Raw genomic sequence first — 19857 nt, forward strand, 5'->3', positions numbered from 1 at the left:
ACAGATCCGAACAGAGCGGCCCCGGATCCGTGGCCTGCTCAGAATGGACGCTGCCACGTCGGCCACCACACAAGCGTCCGCCACCTTCACCGGCCAGACGGCAACATCCCACCCCCGCCGCTCCCCGTCGCAGCACACCACCACTTTCCACCCACATGCCCGAGATCCTCCATGAGTAGCACGGGCTCCCGAGATCCGCCATGGCCAGCCACCACGGGCACATCCGGCAGCCATGGGACCAGAGCAGGAGCAACCGAGGATTTTGGATCTAAGGGAGGAGGAGACAACGTAACAGACCGAATAGGAGGCTAGACTCGTCCAACTCAAGAAAGTCGTCGAAGAAGTGCCCCGCTGCCGCCGTCCCCGGATCCAGCCGTGCTTTGCTGGCCGGAAGCTCCGGCGGCGGCGAGACGAGGGAGGGGAGGGGGTGGGTGAGTGGTGGCGCTAGGGTTCGTCCCCCCCCCCCCCCCCCGAGTCGCCAGAGAGAGCGACGCGGGGGGAGGGGGTGCTGAATCCAGTTTTTATTCATGCGGTTACGCGTTTAGTCTTTCTGATTTACGACTTTGTTCTTCGACAATGTTATTGCTCTAGTGCGTTGGTTTTTTGGGTTCTTTTTACCATGCTTTGGTGAGGAAGTGGCGATGGCAGTGGGCGTGCCTTCGGTTTCCTCGGGTGCTTGTAGTCGTCATCAGGTGGTTTATAGACCTGGTTGTATTTTTTTATGAACTCTGGTCTTTTTTATTGCCATGATTGATTATAAATATATTGAAAAGTTCTCTCAAAAAAGAAACTATTTTTTTTTTTGCCATTAGGGCGAGAATTAGCAAAATCCCGCCCCAAACAGAACCGTCGGAAAGTGGCAACCCACGGCCTGGCTTGAACCCAAATGCGCACTGACCCGCGGAGGTCTCTCTGAACCGAACGCTCCCAGGACACTCAGAAGCGGCGGCTCTAATCATCACGTCGCCGGAGACGATCGACTGCGGCCATGGCCGCAGCGCGTCGGTGGCGGCGAAAATGTAGGACGCGGGACGCGGTGCTGGCGCTGCTCATCGCCTCGGTGCTCGCGCCCCTCGCGCTCTACAGCGGCGCACCCATCTCCCCCTTCTCCGGCCCCGCCCGTACGCCTCTTGCCCTCAGCCCTCCGTTCGCCACAGAGCTCCCACCGAACCCTTCCCTGACGCGTGCGTGTTATCTTGGTGCTCTTCGCAGTGACCGGGAGCGCCTTCGTCCGCGATCCCCCCAATTTGGTATGGCTTCTGCATGTTTTAGGCAGGCTTTCCGAGGTCGACTGAAGCTTTCCGGCCCTGACGTGTTTCCCTTTTCGTAGATTACCCGGAATGAGGCGGGGAAGCGCCTGAACGCTCTGCCGCAGGTGATTTTCATCTTAGATATGCGTCCATTTGTTCTTCTTCTTTCGGAATGAATGTGAAAGACTGTCATCTGAAGTTTGTGGCGCTGAATATATTCCTAGGACACAAATGATCCTGTACTGAAGATTGCATCGGATGCTAGAGACAATGTAGGAACTCCTAATGTGGGCGATCAGGGCACTCAACTGGGACAGAATGGTGGAATCCAGCAAGTTGTCATGGGAAGCAATATAGATATACCAGGTGAATCCAGGGGCAGTAAGGACGGCGGAGTGCGCAATGTAGAAGAGGCAAAGGTGTTGTCGCATGATATGAGTAAGAGAAAGCGTGCTGATGGTGTGGTCATTACTTTGGAGGAGGGTGCTCAGCTCACCAAACAGAGTGGCCTGACCAATATTGGTGCAGCAGGGGATAACAAAGTTAGTGCAATGCACAATGCTGGAGATCTAAATGCCCATTTGGAAAAGGTAATGAATGTTTTGTTTTCTGAAAACTAGAGCTGTGCATACATTGCTGCTCATCAAGTAAAAATTGGTGTTAAATTTGTACATAAATAACTCTGAATTATGTGAACAGACCAAATCCTTATTATTGGTTTTTAAGTCTAGGCTTATTGAGGCATGGTTTATTACATTTTGTTACTAATAAAGTCATCCTAGGTCAACATTCAGTTTGCTGTTGTTGCTATGCTGCCGCGCTGGTGGCCTAGAAGCACTAGTTGAAGAGAACATGCCGTTTATTCCCTGCAGTGGAAGTGCCTATCATTTAAGCGATGTAATTGCCCTGCAGTCTTTTCTTCTTTAATATATTAATAGATAATACACCAGCCGTGGTGTATTTTAGAGAAAAAAGAACCTGAAAGGTAATTATTGTGAGTCATTTTTTAGAGAAGCTTTCTATACCTAGCTATTCATGTAATTTATACTAGAATTGATCTTCAGGTTGTAGTTTTCATAGGCTGACAGTGTAGTTTTTCTTTCAGCTTTAGGTAACGATTTAACCGATAGTGATCCGATTTTCCAGGAAATTAATGATGAAAGATCATCTCAGCAAATTACAGACTCGACATCAAAAGAGTCTGGTGCAATGATAACTGGTAGTAATACTAGTTATTCCCCAACTTCCTCAGACAAGACGATACTTGTTCTCAAGGACCAGTTGAGAAGAGCAAAAAGATATATTGGATTTCTACCATCTAGAGGCAATCATGGGTTTGTAAAGGATCTCCGAAGAAGGATGAGGGATATCCAGCAAGCACTGAGTGGTACAACCATCGATAGGCAGTTACCAAAGAAGTACTTCTCTTTCTCTGTATTACAGAGTTCTTCACCCTTGGTGTTGAGTGATGACGCGTATCTGCTGTTTGGTTACTCTTTTATAGCAAGTGACTGGCTCTTAAATATTTAACCCAGTTTTATTGTCTACAGTGTTCGTGGAAAAATTCGAGCGATGGAATCAATATTAACAAAGATCAAACAAGTGCATGATAACTGTGCAGCTGCTATTGATAAGCTACAAACAAACCTTCACTGGACAGAGAGCCAGCTCGAGGCTAACAAGCAACAGGCTAACTACGCAGCGCAGGTAGCAGCTAAAGCTCTGCCAAAGATGCTTCATTGTCTTGCACTGCGGCTTACAAATGAGTACTATACATCCAGTTCCAACAGTAAGCATTTTCCATATGAAGACAAGCTGGAGGATCCGGAACTACATCACTATGCATTATTCTCTGACAATGTACTTGCCGCTGCTGTGGTTGTGAACTCAACTGTTATGCATGCTAAGGTATAGTGGTTGGTGCGTAAGGGAGCATGTATAACTAATTAGGTTCTTATTATGAATCATTGCAAGCAAACTTATGATGCAGTGAACATTTTCAGAAAATTCAAATTTGTTTACCATGTATCAAGTACTAACATCTTAGACTAAATAAAATGCAGGAACCAGCAAACCATGTCTTCCATATTGTGACTGATAAGCTTAATTATGCTGCAATGAAGATGTGGTTTTTGGCGAATCCCCCGGTTAAAGCTGCTATTCAGGTTCAGAAAATTGAAGATTTTACATGGCTAAATTCGAGCTACAGTCCAGTTCTGAAGCAACTGGCCTCTCAGTTCATGATCAATTACTACTTCCATACTCCACAGAATAAACCTGATAGAAACCCCAAGTTCCGGAACCCCAAGTACCTGTCAATTCTCAATCATCTGAGGTTTTATCTTCCTGAGATCTTCCCAAAACTTAACAAGGTGTTATTTGTCGACGATGACATTGTAGTCCAGCAGGACTTGAGTCCACTTTGGTCGATAGATCTCAAAGGCAGGGTTAATGGTGCTGTCAAAACCTGTGGTGAGGTTTTCCATAGGTTTGATAGGTACCTGAACTTCTCAAACCCTCTCATCGCCAAGAAATTTGATCGACGTGCATGTGGGTGGGCATATGGCATGAACATGTTTGATTTGTCTGAGTGGAGAAGGCAGAATATTACTGCTGTGTATCACTACTGGCAAGAGCAGGTGAGCATTCGTGAGCTTTTCAACAATGTTTAAAGTGAAACTGCCCTCACCCTTATGTTTGGTGTGAGCTCCGGCAACAACAAAAATGAAAATTATGTTTCTTTTTATCCGTATATGAGCATTATATATTTGCTATTGACCCATTTTTCAAGTAGTTGAAACTGGGGTACCAAATTCAACATTAAGTTTGTTTTCGCTATTCTGTTCTGCTATTACCATATCAAACCTGTTACCATATATTTCACCCAAGGACATGTATCTCATTCTGCAGAATGAACATAGACTGTTATGGAAGTTAGGAACACTCCCTGCTGGCCTGGTGACATTCTGGAATAACACCTTCCCTCTCGATCGCTCGTGGCATCTCTTGGGCTTAGGATACAAGAAGAACGTCAACCCAAAGGATATCGAGCGGGCTGCAGTCATACACTACAATGGGAATCTGAAACCTTGGCTTGAGGTTGGGTTGCCAAAATACCGCAATTACTGGTCCAAGCATGTCAATTTTGATCAAGCGTTCATAAGGGAGTGCCACATACATCCGTGAGTTGCTGCTGCGGAATCCTGTGCATAGGCTGCCGAGATGGTTTCAGTTTTTTTGTAGCTCTGTAGGTTGTCTCTTCCTTGGCATCTACTCATATTATGATCTAAGTAGAACATTTTGCTGACTAAATCACAGTGCAAGCAAGTTGTAGCAGGCCTTGGAATAAAATGTGTAGTAGTCTAGAGCCAGCAGTGCTGTAGGGTATGTATTCAAATCTGTGGTAGGTTTATTCTATTGGTTCTTTCTGATGATGATGCTGCTTTTTGTAGGAGCAGTAACAAAATTAGCTTTGGTTTGTCAAGTCTAGCTAGTTCTGTTTGGTCTGGTCAACATATGCATATCTTACCCAGTTAAGTAGCGATCCGAGTGCTATTGACACACTGTTCAAGCGATATTTTGAATTGTCACATGCTCTGTCTAACAGATCTTGTAACAGACATAAACATTCATAGCCTCCACCATGGCCATCAATGGCCGTAAAGATGGCTTCAATACGCGTAACGGGCAGGTCCTTGGAGTAATCGACAGTGTTACGCGGCCGGTTTATAATCTGCGAGCGAGGCACGGACACCTTGCTCTAGTACAAATACTGCACTGTGTCTGTGTACTAGTGACACGGCACAGCAGCATTGCAGAGTTTCCGTCCGTCCGTACGGTGCAACCCGCCTCCTCGTGGTACAACGACAATGTCGGTCCTCCGCCTTTGCCTCCCGGTCCTCCTCGTCCTTGTCATCGTCGCCGTGCCGACTACGGGCGCCGCGGCGGCGGAGGCCCCTGGGCACGGCGGCCGCCACCGGGTCGCGCCCGACTGCTGGAAGACCGTGATGGAGACGCCGGTGCCGTGCGCGCGCGACATCATCCGGACGCTGGTCCAGGGCGTGCCGCACCTCAGCAAGGGGTGCTGCGTGGTGCTGGGGCAGGTCGGCGAGAGGTGCGTCGTCGACGTCTTCTCCCGCCTCCGCTCGGGCGCCGCCTACCTCCCCGTCGTCAACCGCATCTGTGGCTTGCTCCCCAGCGTCGTTGCCTAGGGCCTATGCTGGCTCCTCCTGCTTTCCGGTGGCACGCAGGAGGTACTGAACGATGATGACATGCACGCAGCAACAACAACGACGCCAAAATGCGTGTGTGTGTTTCTATCGGAGAATGAATAACGGAATTCTTTGTTGTCGTTTTTTTTCTCAAAAAGGAGGATGACACCCGGTTCTTTGGTGTATGAATCTTGTTTTGTTTTTGTTTTTCCATCGGAAACCAATCTGAGAACAGGCTAAGACGCCAAGTGCAAATCTCTTGAACAAATAATAAACTCATCCATCTTTAGGGTTTCTGGCGGTCTCTTTAAAAGGGGTTTAAAAACTGCTCCATCGAAAACCAATCTAAGTGCAAATCTCTTGAGCAAATAATAAAGGCCAGCATTCTGTGTCGGCGCGCCGGCCCAGTTGTTGGGCCGGTCAACCTGCTGCCGTCAGATTTGCCTATCCCAAACCGTCGGACCCCGTCGTCCCAACCTCTAGCACGCGCACGGGAAAAGGAAGAGGCCCGCCTCGCACGCGTCGACGCATCAGCACGTGCCGACCGCCTCGCCTCGCCTCCTCACCGTCGGTCGCCGCCGGTCGCCGCCTCGGCCGCCCGTCGAAGCACCATGGATGCAGCTCCGCGACTGAGCTCGTCCATACCGCTCGCCGCCCTGGCTGCCCCGCGCTCCGGGACTTAGCTCGCCCACCGTTTGCTGCCCCGCCGCTCGCCAGCGCACTCGCCGCTGCTCATGCCCGTCGGTCTTCACCTCGTCGGTCACACCTCATCCCCTGTGTTGCAAACGCTGGAAAAAAGTTTCAACCGTGTATAGAAAAGCTTCAACCGTTAAGAAAAAAGCTTCAACCAAAAACTTCAACGAGGGAAAGTTGCAAACGTTGACAGAAAAAGCTTCAACCATATATGGAAAAAGTTTCAAACGCCGCTCCGGCTGCAACATCTCGCGTGGTCACTCCTCAAAAAGTTTCAACCGTGTATAGAAAAGCTTCAACCGTTAAGAAAAAAAGCTTCAACCAAATACTTCAACGAGGAAAAAGTTGCAAACGTTGACAGAAAAAGCTTCAACCGTATATGAAAAAAGTTTCAACCGTCGCCCCGGCTGCAGCATCTCGTGTGGTCACCTTCAGTCATCGCCGTCAGACGCAGTGACTGCCGATGGAGAAGCCGCAGCGCTCGCCAACAACGCCTGAGGTTGCACGGGGGAAGGGGGAGAGGGGGAAGAAGAAGGAGGAGGAGGAGGAAGGAGAGGGAGGAAGGGAAAGGGGGAAGGTGGACCCACATTAATCTGCGGTCAGGAAGCGCCGAAGCGTTTTCTTATCCAATCGCACGCGTGCGTCCGGCGTAAAGTTTCCGCCAGCGCGCGGTGGTAAACGTTTACCAATAATAAACGGCCGATGCTACGTATTATTGGACTGATCCTACGCAGGGATCAGCCGCCTTGCCAGCCACTCGATCGATCCCGCAGGACGCGTCATCAGCCATGCGATTACCTAAGTCAGCTCTGGTTCCGCGGGTGTTCAGGTCATGGTTGCAGCACTTTCGATATGTAATACTGGTCTGCCGCTGAAACAACAACTATTTTTTTCAATTTAGTAATTGGGCCCACCGTGGAACCATGCTTCACAACTCTAGCACCACCACAAGCTAAAGCTAACTTGAAAAAAAAATCTATGACGTTGTTGAGATTTTTTTATTCTGAAAAGGCTTTGACATTGTTGTGCATCAATTGTAGCATCATAGAACCTAGCTAGTTTGCTTTACAACAGAAGTTTACTCGAGCAGCTACGATGTATAGGTGCAACAACTTGGCAAAAATAAAAGAAAATTCTATGCTTCGGTCGGGTGGTCTTTTGAAAAGATCGGTTGGTCACGAGCCATCATGGGATAGCGGTCTGATCTAACTAACGAATTTTGTAACATGGGTGGTCACGTTAGGTTTGGAGATTCATAACATGAGCCATGTTGCGTCCGATCGGTGATTACACTTGCAACATGGGTTGTGCTCGAAGGTTTGTAATATGGCCATGTTGTACTTGAAGGTTTGCACGAGGAGCGCTTTGCAACATGAGTCATGTTATACTCGATGGTTGCAACATGTCCCATGTTGTGCTCAAAGGTTTTGCAACTTGAGACTTGTTGGGATGTCGATGTTTCTATTGCAACATGGGCGATGTTGTATGGTGATAGATGCAACTTGAAAGATGTTGTGATGGTCAAATTGTTGCGACGGTCGATGTTCCCACTACAACCTGGGCGATGTTGTACGATGCCGACTGCAACTTGGAAGATGTTGTGGTGGTCGAAAAGTTGGCGATGTTGTGTGGCGATGCCGGCCCAGTTCCAAACCTCCCGAGCGCAACATCGTGTTGCGAAATGGTGAGTGCAACATGAGTCGTGTTACAAACGGTGGTCGCAGCTAAATGGCTAACGTCAAGGGATCGATCAAGTGGTTGTTGATCTCTTTGGACGTCAAGTGTTTGCCTTGCAGCATGCTGTGCCATGCGGCCAACTCAGCAACATGGCAGTCCGGGTTTGCCGGCAACCACCTTGCAACAAGAAGCGTCTGTCTTGCAGCATGTAGAATCGCACGGTCGACTTTGCAACACGACAAGTTGGATTTGATGTCTATTGTGTGACATCCTCAGCTTTTGCTACAGTAATGCATGTAATTAAGCGACGGTGGTCCCGCGCTAATGATGCCACATCACTGTGGATTATATCAATGATCTCGTGTTAGTTGAAACCGAATCCAATTCGAAACTTAAAATTAAAGTCGGACGAGAAAGGTTTTGTGCTGTTGAAATAAAAACGTCGTGGAGTTAAAAAAATTCTCTAACGAATTATAAATGCGAATCAGGCACTTTTGAAATTATTGGTAATCCCAATATATTTAAAAGAGAAAATTTAGGTAAAATAAATAAAGTAAATAAAATTAAATAATAAAAGAATAATAATAAAAAAAGAAAGTATTAAAAAAAGGAATAAGACCCCCTCGCCTAACTGGGCCAAAACTGGCCCAGCCGGCCTCTCCATTCAGCCCAACACCCGTGGGGTATAAAGCCCCCCAGGGGACAAACCCTAGCCCACCCTGCGCCTCTCCCCGTTCCCCTGGCCGCCGCCACCCCCCACTCCCGCTCGCCAGCTCCCCACCAGGACCCCCCCGCGAGGCCACCTCCCCTCGGCCTCTCCCTCTCCCGCACTCACCAACCCCTGGCCCGATCCCCACTCCTTCCGCAACACCACTCCACCGAGAGCCCCACGAGCCCCTTCTCCCAGACCGACACACCGCCCCGCCGAGAGCCCGAGATCCCCCGTCGATCACCCTCCGCTCGATCCCCCCAGCCTCCCGTTCCCTTCCCCTCGTCCTCCCAGGGACCGAGGGCCCCCATCCCCCACTGAGACCCCCCATCTCCCGTCGGCCCACAGCGCCGGCCAAGCCCCATCCACCATCGGCAACCCCTCCCTCCCGCTCGATCCAGGAGGGATCGAGCAGGGAGGTATCCCTCTCCCCGCCGGCCCCTTCCTCCGGCGTCATCCCCGTCACCCCACTCCATCTACCTGCGGCCCTCCTCGTCACGCCGGGCGGCCCCTCCGGGAGGCCCCTCTGGCGACCCACCTCGTCGGAACCGTCACCACCACCATCGCGTCTTCCTCCACGCCGTCTCCTTCGCGCCTCTCGAGAACTCCGGCTTCACCGGGCCCTCTCGTCAACGTCGGTGAGCCCCTTTTTGGGCTCCTCCCACCGTCTCCTTCCTCACGCCGTCCCGGTTCCATTCCGGCAAACGGCACTCCGTTCCGACATCGTTAGGATCGAGTAGGGGGTAGAGGGAGATGTATCTCTCTCTGTGTTGTTGAGTCTGTGTTGTTAACAAAGAGGTTGGAGTTGAGATGTGAGAAAAGGAAAGGAAAATAAAATGATGTATTTGTGTATGTTTGTATGTATTAGATGACGTATGTATTTTGTATGTATGAGATGCACGTATGTATGTATATATGTATGTAGGTATAGGGAGAAATACTTTATGTTTTGTGTGTATGTGGCCTAAGCCACTTACCGGTGGGATCCCAACCCACCCCGCTGTCTATGAAAGGGAGGCCCCACACCCTCTTTTAAGAAAAATGAAAATAAAAAAATAAAAATAAAAATATGTTTTCATTAAATAAATAAATAGGTATATTATTTAATTTTTTAGTTAATTAATTAATTAGGTGATTAGAATAATTAGAGTATGACACGTGGGTCCCCACTAAATTAATCTGATTAATTACTATTTAATATTAATTAAAAACTTGTGTCTATGACGCTTGGGACCCACTCGTCAGTTGACCAGTCAACTGCTGATGTCAGCATGACATCATGCTGATGTCATAATAGCATTAAATTAAATTAATTAAATCTGTTTTTAATTCATAATTGTTGAATAAAACTTTAAAAATCAATATAAAATAATCCGTAAGTCACATCAAAATATTTTCAACATGAAAGTTGATCAGCAGAATGAGACGAACCCGGATACACGGTCCATTCGTTTGTCACGCATCCCTAGCATAGCAAACATGGAACTTTTCCATCGTTTTCCGTCTGATCGGTAGTAGACCGAGACCCAGAAAATATCGTCAGATATTCTTCCGACCTGTCTATGACAGATGTGTTGAGTAACGTAGCATAAATTCAAAATTTCCTACGCATATTCAGATCTTCCTATGGAGAGACCAGCAACGAGAGAGGGGTAAGAGCATCTTCATACCTTTGAAGATCGCTAAGCGGAAGAGTTGCTAGAACGCGGTTGATGGAGTCGTACTCGCAGCGATTCCGATCTAGTGCCGAACTACGGCACCTCCGCGTTCAACACACGTGCAGCCCAGTGACGTCTCCCGCACCTTGATCCAGCAAGGAGGAGGGAGAGGTTTGGGAAGAACTCCAGCAGCACGACGGCGTGGTGTCGATGGAGAGACGAGGTCTCCCGGCAGGGCTTCGCCAAGCACCGGCAGAGAGGAGGAGGAAGAAGGGCAGGGCTGCGCCGAGAGAGAGGCAAAAGTTTGATATCCAATGGCCAAAAGTGCCCACTATATATAGGGGGAGGGAGGGGCTGCTCCCCCTTGAGGGTTTCCCTCTCCTGGGGGGGCAGCCCTAGATGGGGGCTAGTGCGGCGGCCAAGGGGGAGGAGCGGTGTAACGCACCCCTGGTGGGCCTTAGGCCCACCTGACTTAGGGTTTGCCCCCCTTTCCTCTCCCCCACGCATTGGGCTGAGTGGGGAGGCACACCAGCCCACCTAGGGGCTGGTTCCCTTCCCCACTTGGCACACCTTACCTCCCGGGGTCGTTGCCCCCCTTCGGTGGACCTCTGGGGCCACCTCCGGTGGTCCCGGTGGTCCCGGTACGTTACCCGTGATGCCCGAAACACTTCCGGTGTCCGAAATCATCCGTCCTATATATCAATCTTTACCTCCGGACCATTCCGGAGCTCCTCGTGACGTCCGGGATCTCATCCGAGACTCCGAACAACTTTCGGTAACCTCGTATAACAATTCACTATAACCCTAGCGTCACCGAACCTTAAGTGTGTAGACCCTACGGGTTCGGGAGACAGGCAGACATGACCGAGACACCTCTCCGGCCAATAACCATCAGCGGGGTCTGGATACCCATGGTGGCTCCCACTTGGTCCACGACAATCTCATCGGATGAACCACAATGTCAAGGATTCAATTAATCCTGTATACAATTCCCTTTGTCTCTCGGTATAGAACTTGCCCGAGATTCGATCGTCGGTATACCTATACCTTGTTCAATCTCGTTACCGGTAAGTCTCTTTACTCGTTCCGTAGCACGTCATCGTGTGACTAACTCCTTAGTCACATTGAGCTCATGATGATGTTCTGTCGAGTGGGCCCAGAGATACCTCTCCGTCACACGGAGTGACAAATCCCGATCTCGATTCGTACCAACCCAACAGACACTTTCAGAGATACCCGTAGTGCACCTTTATAGTCACCCAGTTACGTTGTGACGTTTCATACACCCAAGGCACTCCTACCGTATCCGGGAGTTGCACAATCTCACGGTCGAAGGAAAAGATACTTGACATTAGAAAAGCTTTAGCATACGAACAATACGATCTAGTGCTATGCTTAGGATTGGGTCTTGTCCATCACATCATTCTCCCAATGATGTGATCCCGTTATCAATGACATCTAATGCCCATGATTAGCAAACCATGATCATCTATTGACTAACGAGCTAGGCAACTAGAGGCTTGCTAGGGACACATTGTGATCTATTTATTCACACATGTATTACTGTTTCCTGTTAATACAATTATAGCATGAACAATAGACGATTATCATGAACAAGGAAATATGACAATAACCATTTTATTATTGCCTCTAGGGCATATTTCCAACAGTCTCCCACTTGCACTAGAGTCAATAATCTAGTTACATTGTGATGTATCGAACACCCATAGTGTCGTGGGTATAAGTCTGACAGTAGATGTGTAGGGTACGAAAGGATGGGCAGAGCCTTAGCTACGGCGAGGTTGTATGAGTTCAGGCCCCTCTACGGTGGAGGTAAAAGCCCTACGTCTCAGTGCTCTTGGGAGCTTGTTGTCGAGTGGAATATGGATTACAGTGAATTGCTAACCCCTGCTCCAGTGGGGAAGGGCGGCTTATATAGAGTGCGCTGCCCTTCACAACGGTTCGGTGCACAGGGGTGGAGTAGTGGCGAATAAATGCCTACGTTACAGGTAACGTATGTCTTGAATGCTAATAAAGGTACATGGAAACGTATGACCGTTGCCCTCCAGGGGGGTTACGATGTACAGAGTGGAATCCAGTCGGTAAGTTTGATACGCTCCGAATGCTCATCTCCGACTGGATGATGTAGGAATCGTCACCGACTGGATGATGGGAAGTCGTTAATTCAGTCGGAACTGACTAAGGGCCTTATCCCTTATGAAGGGGTAGTCCTTGGGTAGGACCCATTGGGCAGGCCTATGACCCTACCCTAGGACTATAACCCCATCATTAGTCCCCGAATGGATTGGGGTTGGAACGACGAAGCGACGCTTGGAGCACGGATCCGACTGGTATGGATGCGACTTTGGCGTTTGCCTCGATCCATTTTATCCTCTTGACCAGTGACCCGAGTGGATGTATTTGTGAAATGAACCGTCAAGGACCGAGTGCTTCCGTGGAATGTTTTGACGTGACCAGTCAACTGACAGCGGCGGATTTTCTGGGATCCTCAAATTTCGGTTGCCGCGCGCTCGGCGGGGATGACGACATCGTAATCGAGTAGTATATGCCGCCTCGATTTCTGCGCCTTCATCTCCTCCACTAATATCGCAGCGACCGGTCGGGGGATAAGATTTCGGGGCCACTTGCTAGTGACCCAGTCGGAACCTTATTTAAACCTCTACAGCGAGGGTTTTTCGTTGCACTCGCCTGACATCTCGCACTTGCTCCGCTTCTCTCGTGACCTCCTGCGCATCCCGAGCTCCTTCCTTCCCTTCTTCCTCCGTGGATCTGCAGCCTCCGCCATGACGAAGGGGAAGACGAGCAAGCTCGAGGCATGGAAGAAGAAGAAGGCGGCGGCTCCTGCTCAGCGACGGCAGCGAGCACTGCCGGCAGGTTGGATCCAGGGGGATTTCCTCCCCTCCACGGTGACGGAGGAGGACATGCTGGAGCTGGTGGAGCATGGCATGATCGAGCACAAGACGTGGAGGTTGCCGACGGAGGGCGAGACGGAGCCGGCGCCCCAGGAGGGGGAGCGTGTCTTGCTGCTCAGTCACGTGCGCCGAGGCTTCTCTGTGCCTCCTCATCCCTTCTTCAGAGGTATAATGAACCACTTCGGGGCGCAGCTCCACCATTTTCCCCCCAACGCAATAGCTCATCTCTCTGCCTTCGTCGTGCTGTGCGAGTGTTTTATCGGCTGTCCTCCCCATTGGGGGCTCTTTAAACACATCTTCTCTGCTAGATCTCAAACCATCAAAAGACTTAGCCAGTCGGACGACAAAACTCACCTCCTCCAGCTCTGCGGAGGCTTAGGCTTCCAAAAGAAAAAACAAAAGTAGCTATCCCGCTCTTCAGTTGTCCGAATCTGTTAGGAACTCGCAGTCGACTTGGTTCTACTGCCAGGACGTTGCTTGCCCGAATGCCGCAACTGGTCTGCCACCTTTTAGCTTAGACCGACCGGCTCCGCCTAGGCAGCTTGCGCTCACGAAGATGGAGAAGATCCAGATCCAGCCTCTGGTTGATGCGCCGGTAGAGGTCATCCGAAAGGGGGTCACTGGCATAGATTTGCTGGAGATTTTTCTGGGTCGGCGTATCCAGCCGTTGCAAGCTCGACACCATGCCATGTGGCACTATACGGGGCCTGAGGACTCCACTCGGACTAACCCCGAGTGCGTGACCCGGGAGCTTGTGGCGTCATGGGTCCTCAACATCACAGGCGCCTGCGATAACCCCAGAGGAGCTCGGCGAGTGAAGCCCTTCCGCACGGACAACCCTCCTCCGAATGAGGTGAGTATAACTTGTCGAGTGCACACAATTGTCTTAGATTTATCGCTTTTTCTAGTATCACTGTCTGACGTCTGATGTTGTCGACTGTATCTCGTGCAGGCGTGGACCAACTGGTTTTCTCCTGTCTTGAACGGGAATCCGGCTGAGGAAGAGGAAGGTAGCCAGGAGGGCAGCATGGAGAGCGTCGAGTATGTCTCCGACAGTGGAGAGACGGAGGAGGAGTTCGGAGAAGAAGGGGGGGGGAGATGAGGAACAGAGCTCGCCGCCCCCACCACCAGAGCCTCGAACTAAACGCCGCCACGAACCCGTGGCTCCGTCGGCTCCTCCAGCGGCCTCAAGTGCCCCGCCAGCTCCTCCTGTGGTCCGAGTGCCTCGCCAGCTTCTCCCGTGGTTCCGAGTGCTCGGAGCACAAAGAGGACCAGGGACTCTGCTGCTGAGCCCGCGGGCCAGCCCTCTAAGGTGGCCAGGCCGAGTGGATCCAAGCCTCAGAAGGCTTTGCCGCGGATGAGGATCACTGTTCCCGTCGCCTCAGCGTAAGTGTATTCTTCTATCTTCTTCCAGTATTTGATTGGACTCATGCTTATTGGTCAAGTGAATTTTACTCGACAGAGATGCCACCTCCGCCACTTCTCTGCCACGCCAGGGGGACGATCCCATGGATACGGACAACGTCGTCACATCCCAGCAAGGTACATCGTGGCGACTCCGAGAGCTTACATTATTGTTTCACGAATTCTGTCTTTGGTCTTGCCTTTTTTCTGTGGTCTCACGTCGTTCAGTCGGGTTTCCTTCAGAGGTGATTCCCGTGGAGGAGGACGACCAGAAGAGGTCCGGGCAAGCTGCGGTGCCTGTCCTTGAGGCTGTTCCATCTGTTACTACTCCCACCATGGACGCGCCGCCAGCCGAGACGATGTCGTTGACTGAAACGGCGCTCATCGCTGCTGAGCCGACTGGAGCAGGACTTGGGATGCCCAAGGAGTCTCTTGTGGTACCAGGTCCGTCGACCGTCCAGTACGACGTCCAACGCCTCCCAGAAGATCTGGTGGGAGCTGCTAAGGGGGCCATGGTGCAGGTGGAGTTGATGGCGGGTGATGCCAAGAGAGCGTACGACTCCATCGCATATGTGTACAAGCGAAGCTTGGAACTCCGGGAAGATATCCGAGTAAGTGGGCTAGTAAGTATTTACTTTCCTCTTGTAATCCAGTGGGTGTTTAAGCAATATATCGGATGCAGTATGATTATTTTGCAGTGGGTTCACTCTTAGTGAACCCAGTGGGTGTAGTCCCCAAGACTTCCGTCGAGTGCTTGCACCGACAGTTGTCTTTATATACATTTTCTGTAAGTTGATCAGATTAAACCTAATCTGATCGAATGTTATCGATGGGGGCACTTCGAGTGCACCTAGTGGATTAGTCCCCAAGAGTAATTTTACTCAGGTCGGGTAGTAGTAGCCTCGTAGGCTTGTTTTTGTTATGTATCTCAATAGGGCGGACCTGTTTGAGCTCATTCCAGTGGGGTCACTCTTAGTGAACCCATTGGGTGTAGTCCCCGAGACCGCTGTCGACTGCTTGCGTCGGCAGGGGTCTGAAGAACTTCTAGTTTTTATTGTTGTCCTTGTTGAATTTGTCTGATCATCTCTTGGTGCTGACTTGCAGAAGACTTGCGAGATGGGATCAACGTACGACACTCTCAAGGCTGAAAAGATTCAGTTTGCTGCGGAACTGGATGCAGCAATGCTTGCCTTGGCTGGTATGAAGGGTGTTCTGGCTGAACGAGAGAAGTACTTGGAGGAGTCCCATGATGCAAACAAGGCATTGGTGGCCGAAATGGAGAAAATGGGGAAACAAAGAACCGAGCTGATGGGACAGATGCAGGTGATGAACAGGCGGTGCATAGCACAGGAGAAGTACGTCAGTGACTGGGCAAGGAAGATGATTGCACTTCTCGGTGGTAAGTTCTGTTTTTCCGAGTGCCTCTTGACTGTGTATTTCATTCTGCGCTTACTTTTTGCTCGTCTTGTCTTTGCAGATTTTTGCATGGACGCTGAGGCTGAAGCAGCTGACGTTGAGCGGTCCGTTCTTCCGAACGTTCCGCTCGACGAGGACGCCAATCGAGACATGCTGCGAGCGCACATTCGCCTGGGCAAAGTGGGACCTCTCATCGGCCGACTAAGAGAGGTTGTCGGCCGAATCGACAAGGAGTTGTGGCCCGAAGACGAGTCTCGGCAAGAGATGGAAGGGTTGATGACTCGGCTGGAGGAGGTCCCGAACCGAGTGCAGGCGTGGAAGAAGTCTGCGGCTCGCTGTGGTGCGGACGTGGCGCTGTCGCTGGTCCGAGTGCACTGCAAGGAGGCTCGCGAAGAGAAGCTGAAGACGTTGCAAGTCGCCAACACCAAAAAGCTTCGATTCAAAGATTTCATGGAGACCTTCCTTGAGAGCGCCACTCGCATCGCAGACGGGATCGACCTCGACACTTTCGTGGAGCCTGCCAGTCCTAGTGCCAGTCCTGACGATGATTGAAATTTTTTTTACCTCGGTATGCCGAGTGTTGGTTGTATGAAACTTTGGCCACTGCTATTGGCCGTCACATTTGTGGTTCGGTGTGGATAAGCTTGATCTACACCGAGCCAACTATCTTTAGACGAACTTTGAATTTGAATCGAATCTTTTGCTCTTCCTTTGCCAAAGAGTTGTTGACACGATTTTGTCTCGTGGTTTTTGTTTGGCGTTTCTTGGTGAAGCCAATGGCAAACATGCGGAGCATGTAATTGTCAGTTGTCTTGACATCTGCATGAGCCTCACTGAGGGTCTGCTGAGTCTCCGAGTGGATCTGTAAGATACACTCGAAGGCAATTGTGTACTTAGGCGACTCGTGATCGCGACTAAGTCTTGGAGTGTGACTGTAAGGTCGTACTCGGAGCGAGTTGTTAGTGATGTAATTGTCAGTTGTCTTGACATCTACATGAGCCTCAATGAGGTTCTGCTACTCATGTAATTGTGAGTTGTCTTGACATCTGCCTGAACCTCACTGAGGGTCTGCTGAGTCCGAGTGGATCTGTAGGATACACTCGAAGGCAATTGTGTACTTAGGCGATTCTTGATCGCAGACAAGTCCCTGAGTGTGACGTTTAGTGCACAGTCGGAGAAAGTTTGTACTTAGGCGATTCTTGATCGCAGCTAAGTCTCTGAGTGCGACGTTTAGTGCACCCTCAGAGAAAATTTGTACTTAGGCGATTCTTGATCGCAGCTAAGTCCCCGAGTGCGACGTTTAGTGCACACTCGGAAAAAGTTTGTACTTAGGCGATTCTTGATCGCAGCTAAGTTCCCGAGTGCGACGTTTAGTGCACACTCGGAGAAATTTAGTACTTAGGCGATTCTGGATCGCATCTAAGTCCCCGAGTGCGACGTTTAGTGCACACTCGGAGAAAATTTGTACTTAGGCGATTCTTGATCGTAGCTAAGTCCCCGAGTGCGACGTTTAGTGCACACTCGGAGAAATGTAGTACTTAGGCGATTCTGGATCGCAGCTAAGTCCCCGAGTGCGACGTTTAGTGCGCACTCGGAGAAAGTTTGTACTTAGGCGATTCTTGATCGCAGACAAGTCCCTGAGTGCGACGTTTAGTGCACACTCGGAGAAAGTTTGTACTTAGGCGATTCTTGATCGCAGCTAAGTCCCCGAGTGCGACGTTTAGTGCACACTCGGAGAAATTTAGTACTTAGGCGATTCTTGATTGCAGCTAAGTCCCCGAGTGCGACGTTTAGTGCACACTCGGAGAAATGTAGTACTTAGGTGATTCTGGATCGCAGCTAAGTCCTCGAGTGTGACGTTTAGTGCACACTCGGAGAAAGTTTGTACTTAGGCGATTCTTGATCGCAGCTAAGTCCCCGAGTGTGACGTTAGTGCACACTCGGAGAAAATTTGTACTTAGGCGATTCTTGATTGCAGCTAAGTCCCCGAGTGCGACGTTTAGTGCACACTCGGAGAAATTTAGTACTTAGGCGATTCTGGATCGCAGCGAAGTCCCCGAGTGCGACGTTTAGTGCACACTCGCAGACAATTTGTACTTAGGCGATTCTTGATCGCAACTAAGTCCCCGAGTGCGACGTTTAGTGCATACTCGGAGAAATGTAGTACTTAGGCGATTCTAGATCGCAGCTAAGTCCCCGAGTGCGACGTTTAGTGCACACTCGGAGAAAGTTTGTACTTAGGCGATTCTGGATCGTAGCTAAGTCCCCGAGTGCGACGTTTAGTGCACACTCGGAGAAAGTTTATACTTAGGCGATTCTGGATCGCAGCTAAGTTTTTTTAAGACCGGAGTCTGCAAACGCGGAAAGATCTTGAATCTGTAAAAAAACTCAATCTGCTTTGTATTACTTCAACGATACTTGTTCTTTACATTGCTTGAGTCGACGGTCACGTGTAGAAGCGCTTCAGGAGATCTCCGTTCCATGCTCGTGGCTCGTCCGTTTCCCTGTCGAGGTTGTAGAGTCGATATGCTCCGTTGTTCAGCACCTTGGAGATGATGAAGGGTCCTTCCCAGGCGGGAGCCAATTTGTGAGGTCTCTGCTGATCCACTCGGAGCACCAAGTCGCCTGCTTGGAAAGTACGACTCCTGACGTGTCGCGCGTGAAAACGCCGCAGATCTTGTTGATAGATGGTTGAGCGAGTCAGTGCCATCTCGCGCTCCTCCTCTAGAAGATCCACTCCGTCTTGCCTTGCTTGCTCTGCTTCAGCTTCGGAGAAGAGTTCAACTCGTGGAGCGTTGTGAAGCAAGTCACTCGAAAGGACTGTCTCTGCTCCGTAAACGAGGAAGAACGGGGATCACCCTGTAGATCTATTTGGGGTTGTGCGGAGACCCCAAAGCACTGAAGGCAGCTCGGTGACCCATGCGCCGGCGGCATGTCCCACTTCTCGCAGGAGTCGAGGCTTCAAACCTTGCAGAATAAGTCCATTCGCCCGGTCTGCTTGCCCGTTTGTTTGGGGATGTGCAACATATGCAAAATCCACTCGGATACCTTGGCCTGTACAGAAACCTTTGAATCTATCCGAGTCAAAGTTTGTTCCATTGTGAGTGATTATGTTGTGAGGTACCCCGAATCTGGAGATGATGTCCCTGACAAACTTGATGGCCGTAAGGGCGTCGAGTTTCTTGATGGGCTTGGCTTCAATCCACTTTGTGAACTTGTCGACTGTCACCAACAGATGTGTGAATCCCCCTTGGCCTGTCCTGAATGGACCAACTGTATCTAATCCCCATACTGCAAATGGCCAAACAAGAGGGATTGTCTTCAACGCAGATGTTGGCTTGTGGGACTTGTTAGAGTAGAACTGACAGCCTTCGCATCGGTCGACCATATCCTTCGCCATTTCATTTGCCTGCAGCCAGAAAAAGCCAGCTCTGAATGCTTTGGCGATGATTGCCCTTGAGGAGGCGTGATGACCGCAGGTTCCCGAGTGAATTTCTTCCAGGATTAACTGTCCCTCCTCGGGGGAGATGCATCGTTGAAGGACGCCAGAAACGCTTTCTTTGTACAACTGGCCATCAATGACAGTGAATGACTTTGACCTGCAGACGATCTGTCTGGCTTGGACTTCGTCTTCTGGTAATTCTTGCCTCAGGATGTATGCAATAAACAACACAGTCCAATCAGGGATGATAGCAAGAATCTCCATGACCAAATCAACCATAGCAAGGACTTCGACTTCAGTCGGATCTGTTGAGCTCTTTGGTTGTACTGGTTCCTCTATGAAAGGATCTTCTTTAACTGAGGGAAGGTGGAGGTGCTCGAGGCAGACGTCACTCGGGACTGGTCTCTGAGTGGATCCGAGTTTTGCCAACTCATGAGCTGCTTGGTTTTTCAGTCGCGAAACAT

At 50.1% G+C, this 19857-nt stretch overlaps 1 protein-coding gene across 1 annotated transcript; it reads left to right on the plus strand.

Annotated features, from left to right (window-relative positions):
* Positions 1-907: 907 nt before the first annotated feature.
* Positions 908-4684, plus strand: LOC123409673 (probable galacturonosyltransferase 4). Its single transcript, XM_045102543.1, has 8 exons — positions 908-1121; positions 1213-1250; positions 1331-1375; positions 1475-1840; positions 2397-2668; positions 2801-3158; positions 3314-3889; positions 4161-4684. Exons 1-8 carry the CDS (start codon positions 989-991, stop codon positions 4434-4436), a joined length of 2064 nt encoding a protein of 687 aa, XP_044958478.1. The 5' UTR covers positions 908-988; the 3' UTR covers positions 4437-4684.
* The last annotated feature ends 15173 nt before the right edge of the window (positions 4685-19857 follow it).

Source organism: Hordeum vulgare, chromosome 7H (assembly GCF_904849725.1).
Source record: "Hordeum vulgare subsp. vulgare chromosome 7H, MorexV3_pseudomolecules_assembly, whole genome shotgun sequence".
Lineage (NCBI taxonomy): Eukaryota > Viridiplantae > Streptophyta > Magnoliopsida > Poales > Poaceae > Hordeum > Hordeum vulgare.

What these genes read in the sequence shown, in the direction of transcription:
- LOC123409673 (XM_045102543.1), top strand. Translation starts at nt 989, where the DNA reads ATGGCCGCAGCGCGTCGGTGGCGGCGAAAATGTAGGACGCGGGACGCG. An exon ending in CCCCTTCTCCGGCCCCGCCC is followed by an intron (nt 1,122 to 1,212) that starts GTACGCCTCTTG and finishes TGCTCTTCGCAG; the next exon opens with TGACCGGGAGCGCCTTCGTC. An exon ending in ATCACTACTGGCAAGAGCAG is followed by an intron (nt 3,890 to 4,160) that starts GTGAGCATTCGT and finishes CTCATTCTGCAG; the next exon opens with AATGAACATAGACTGTTATG.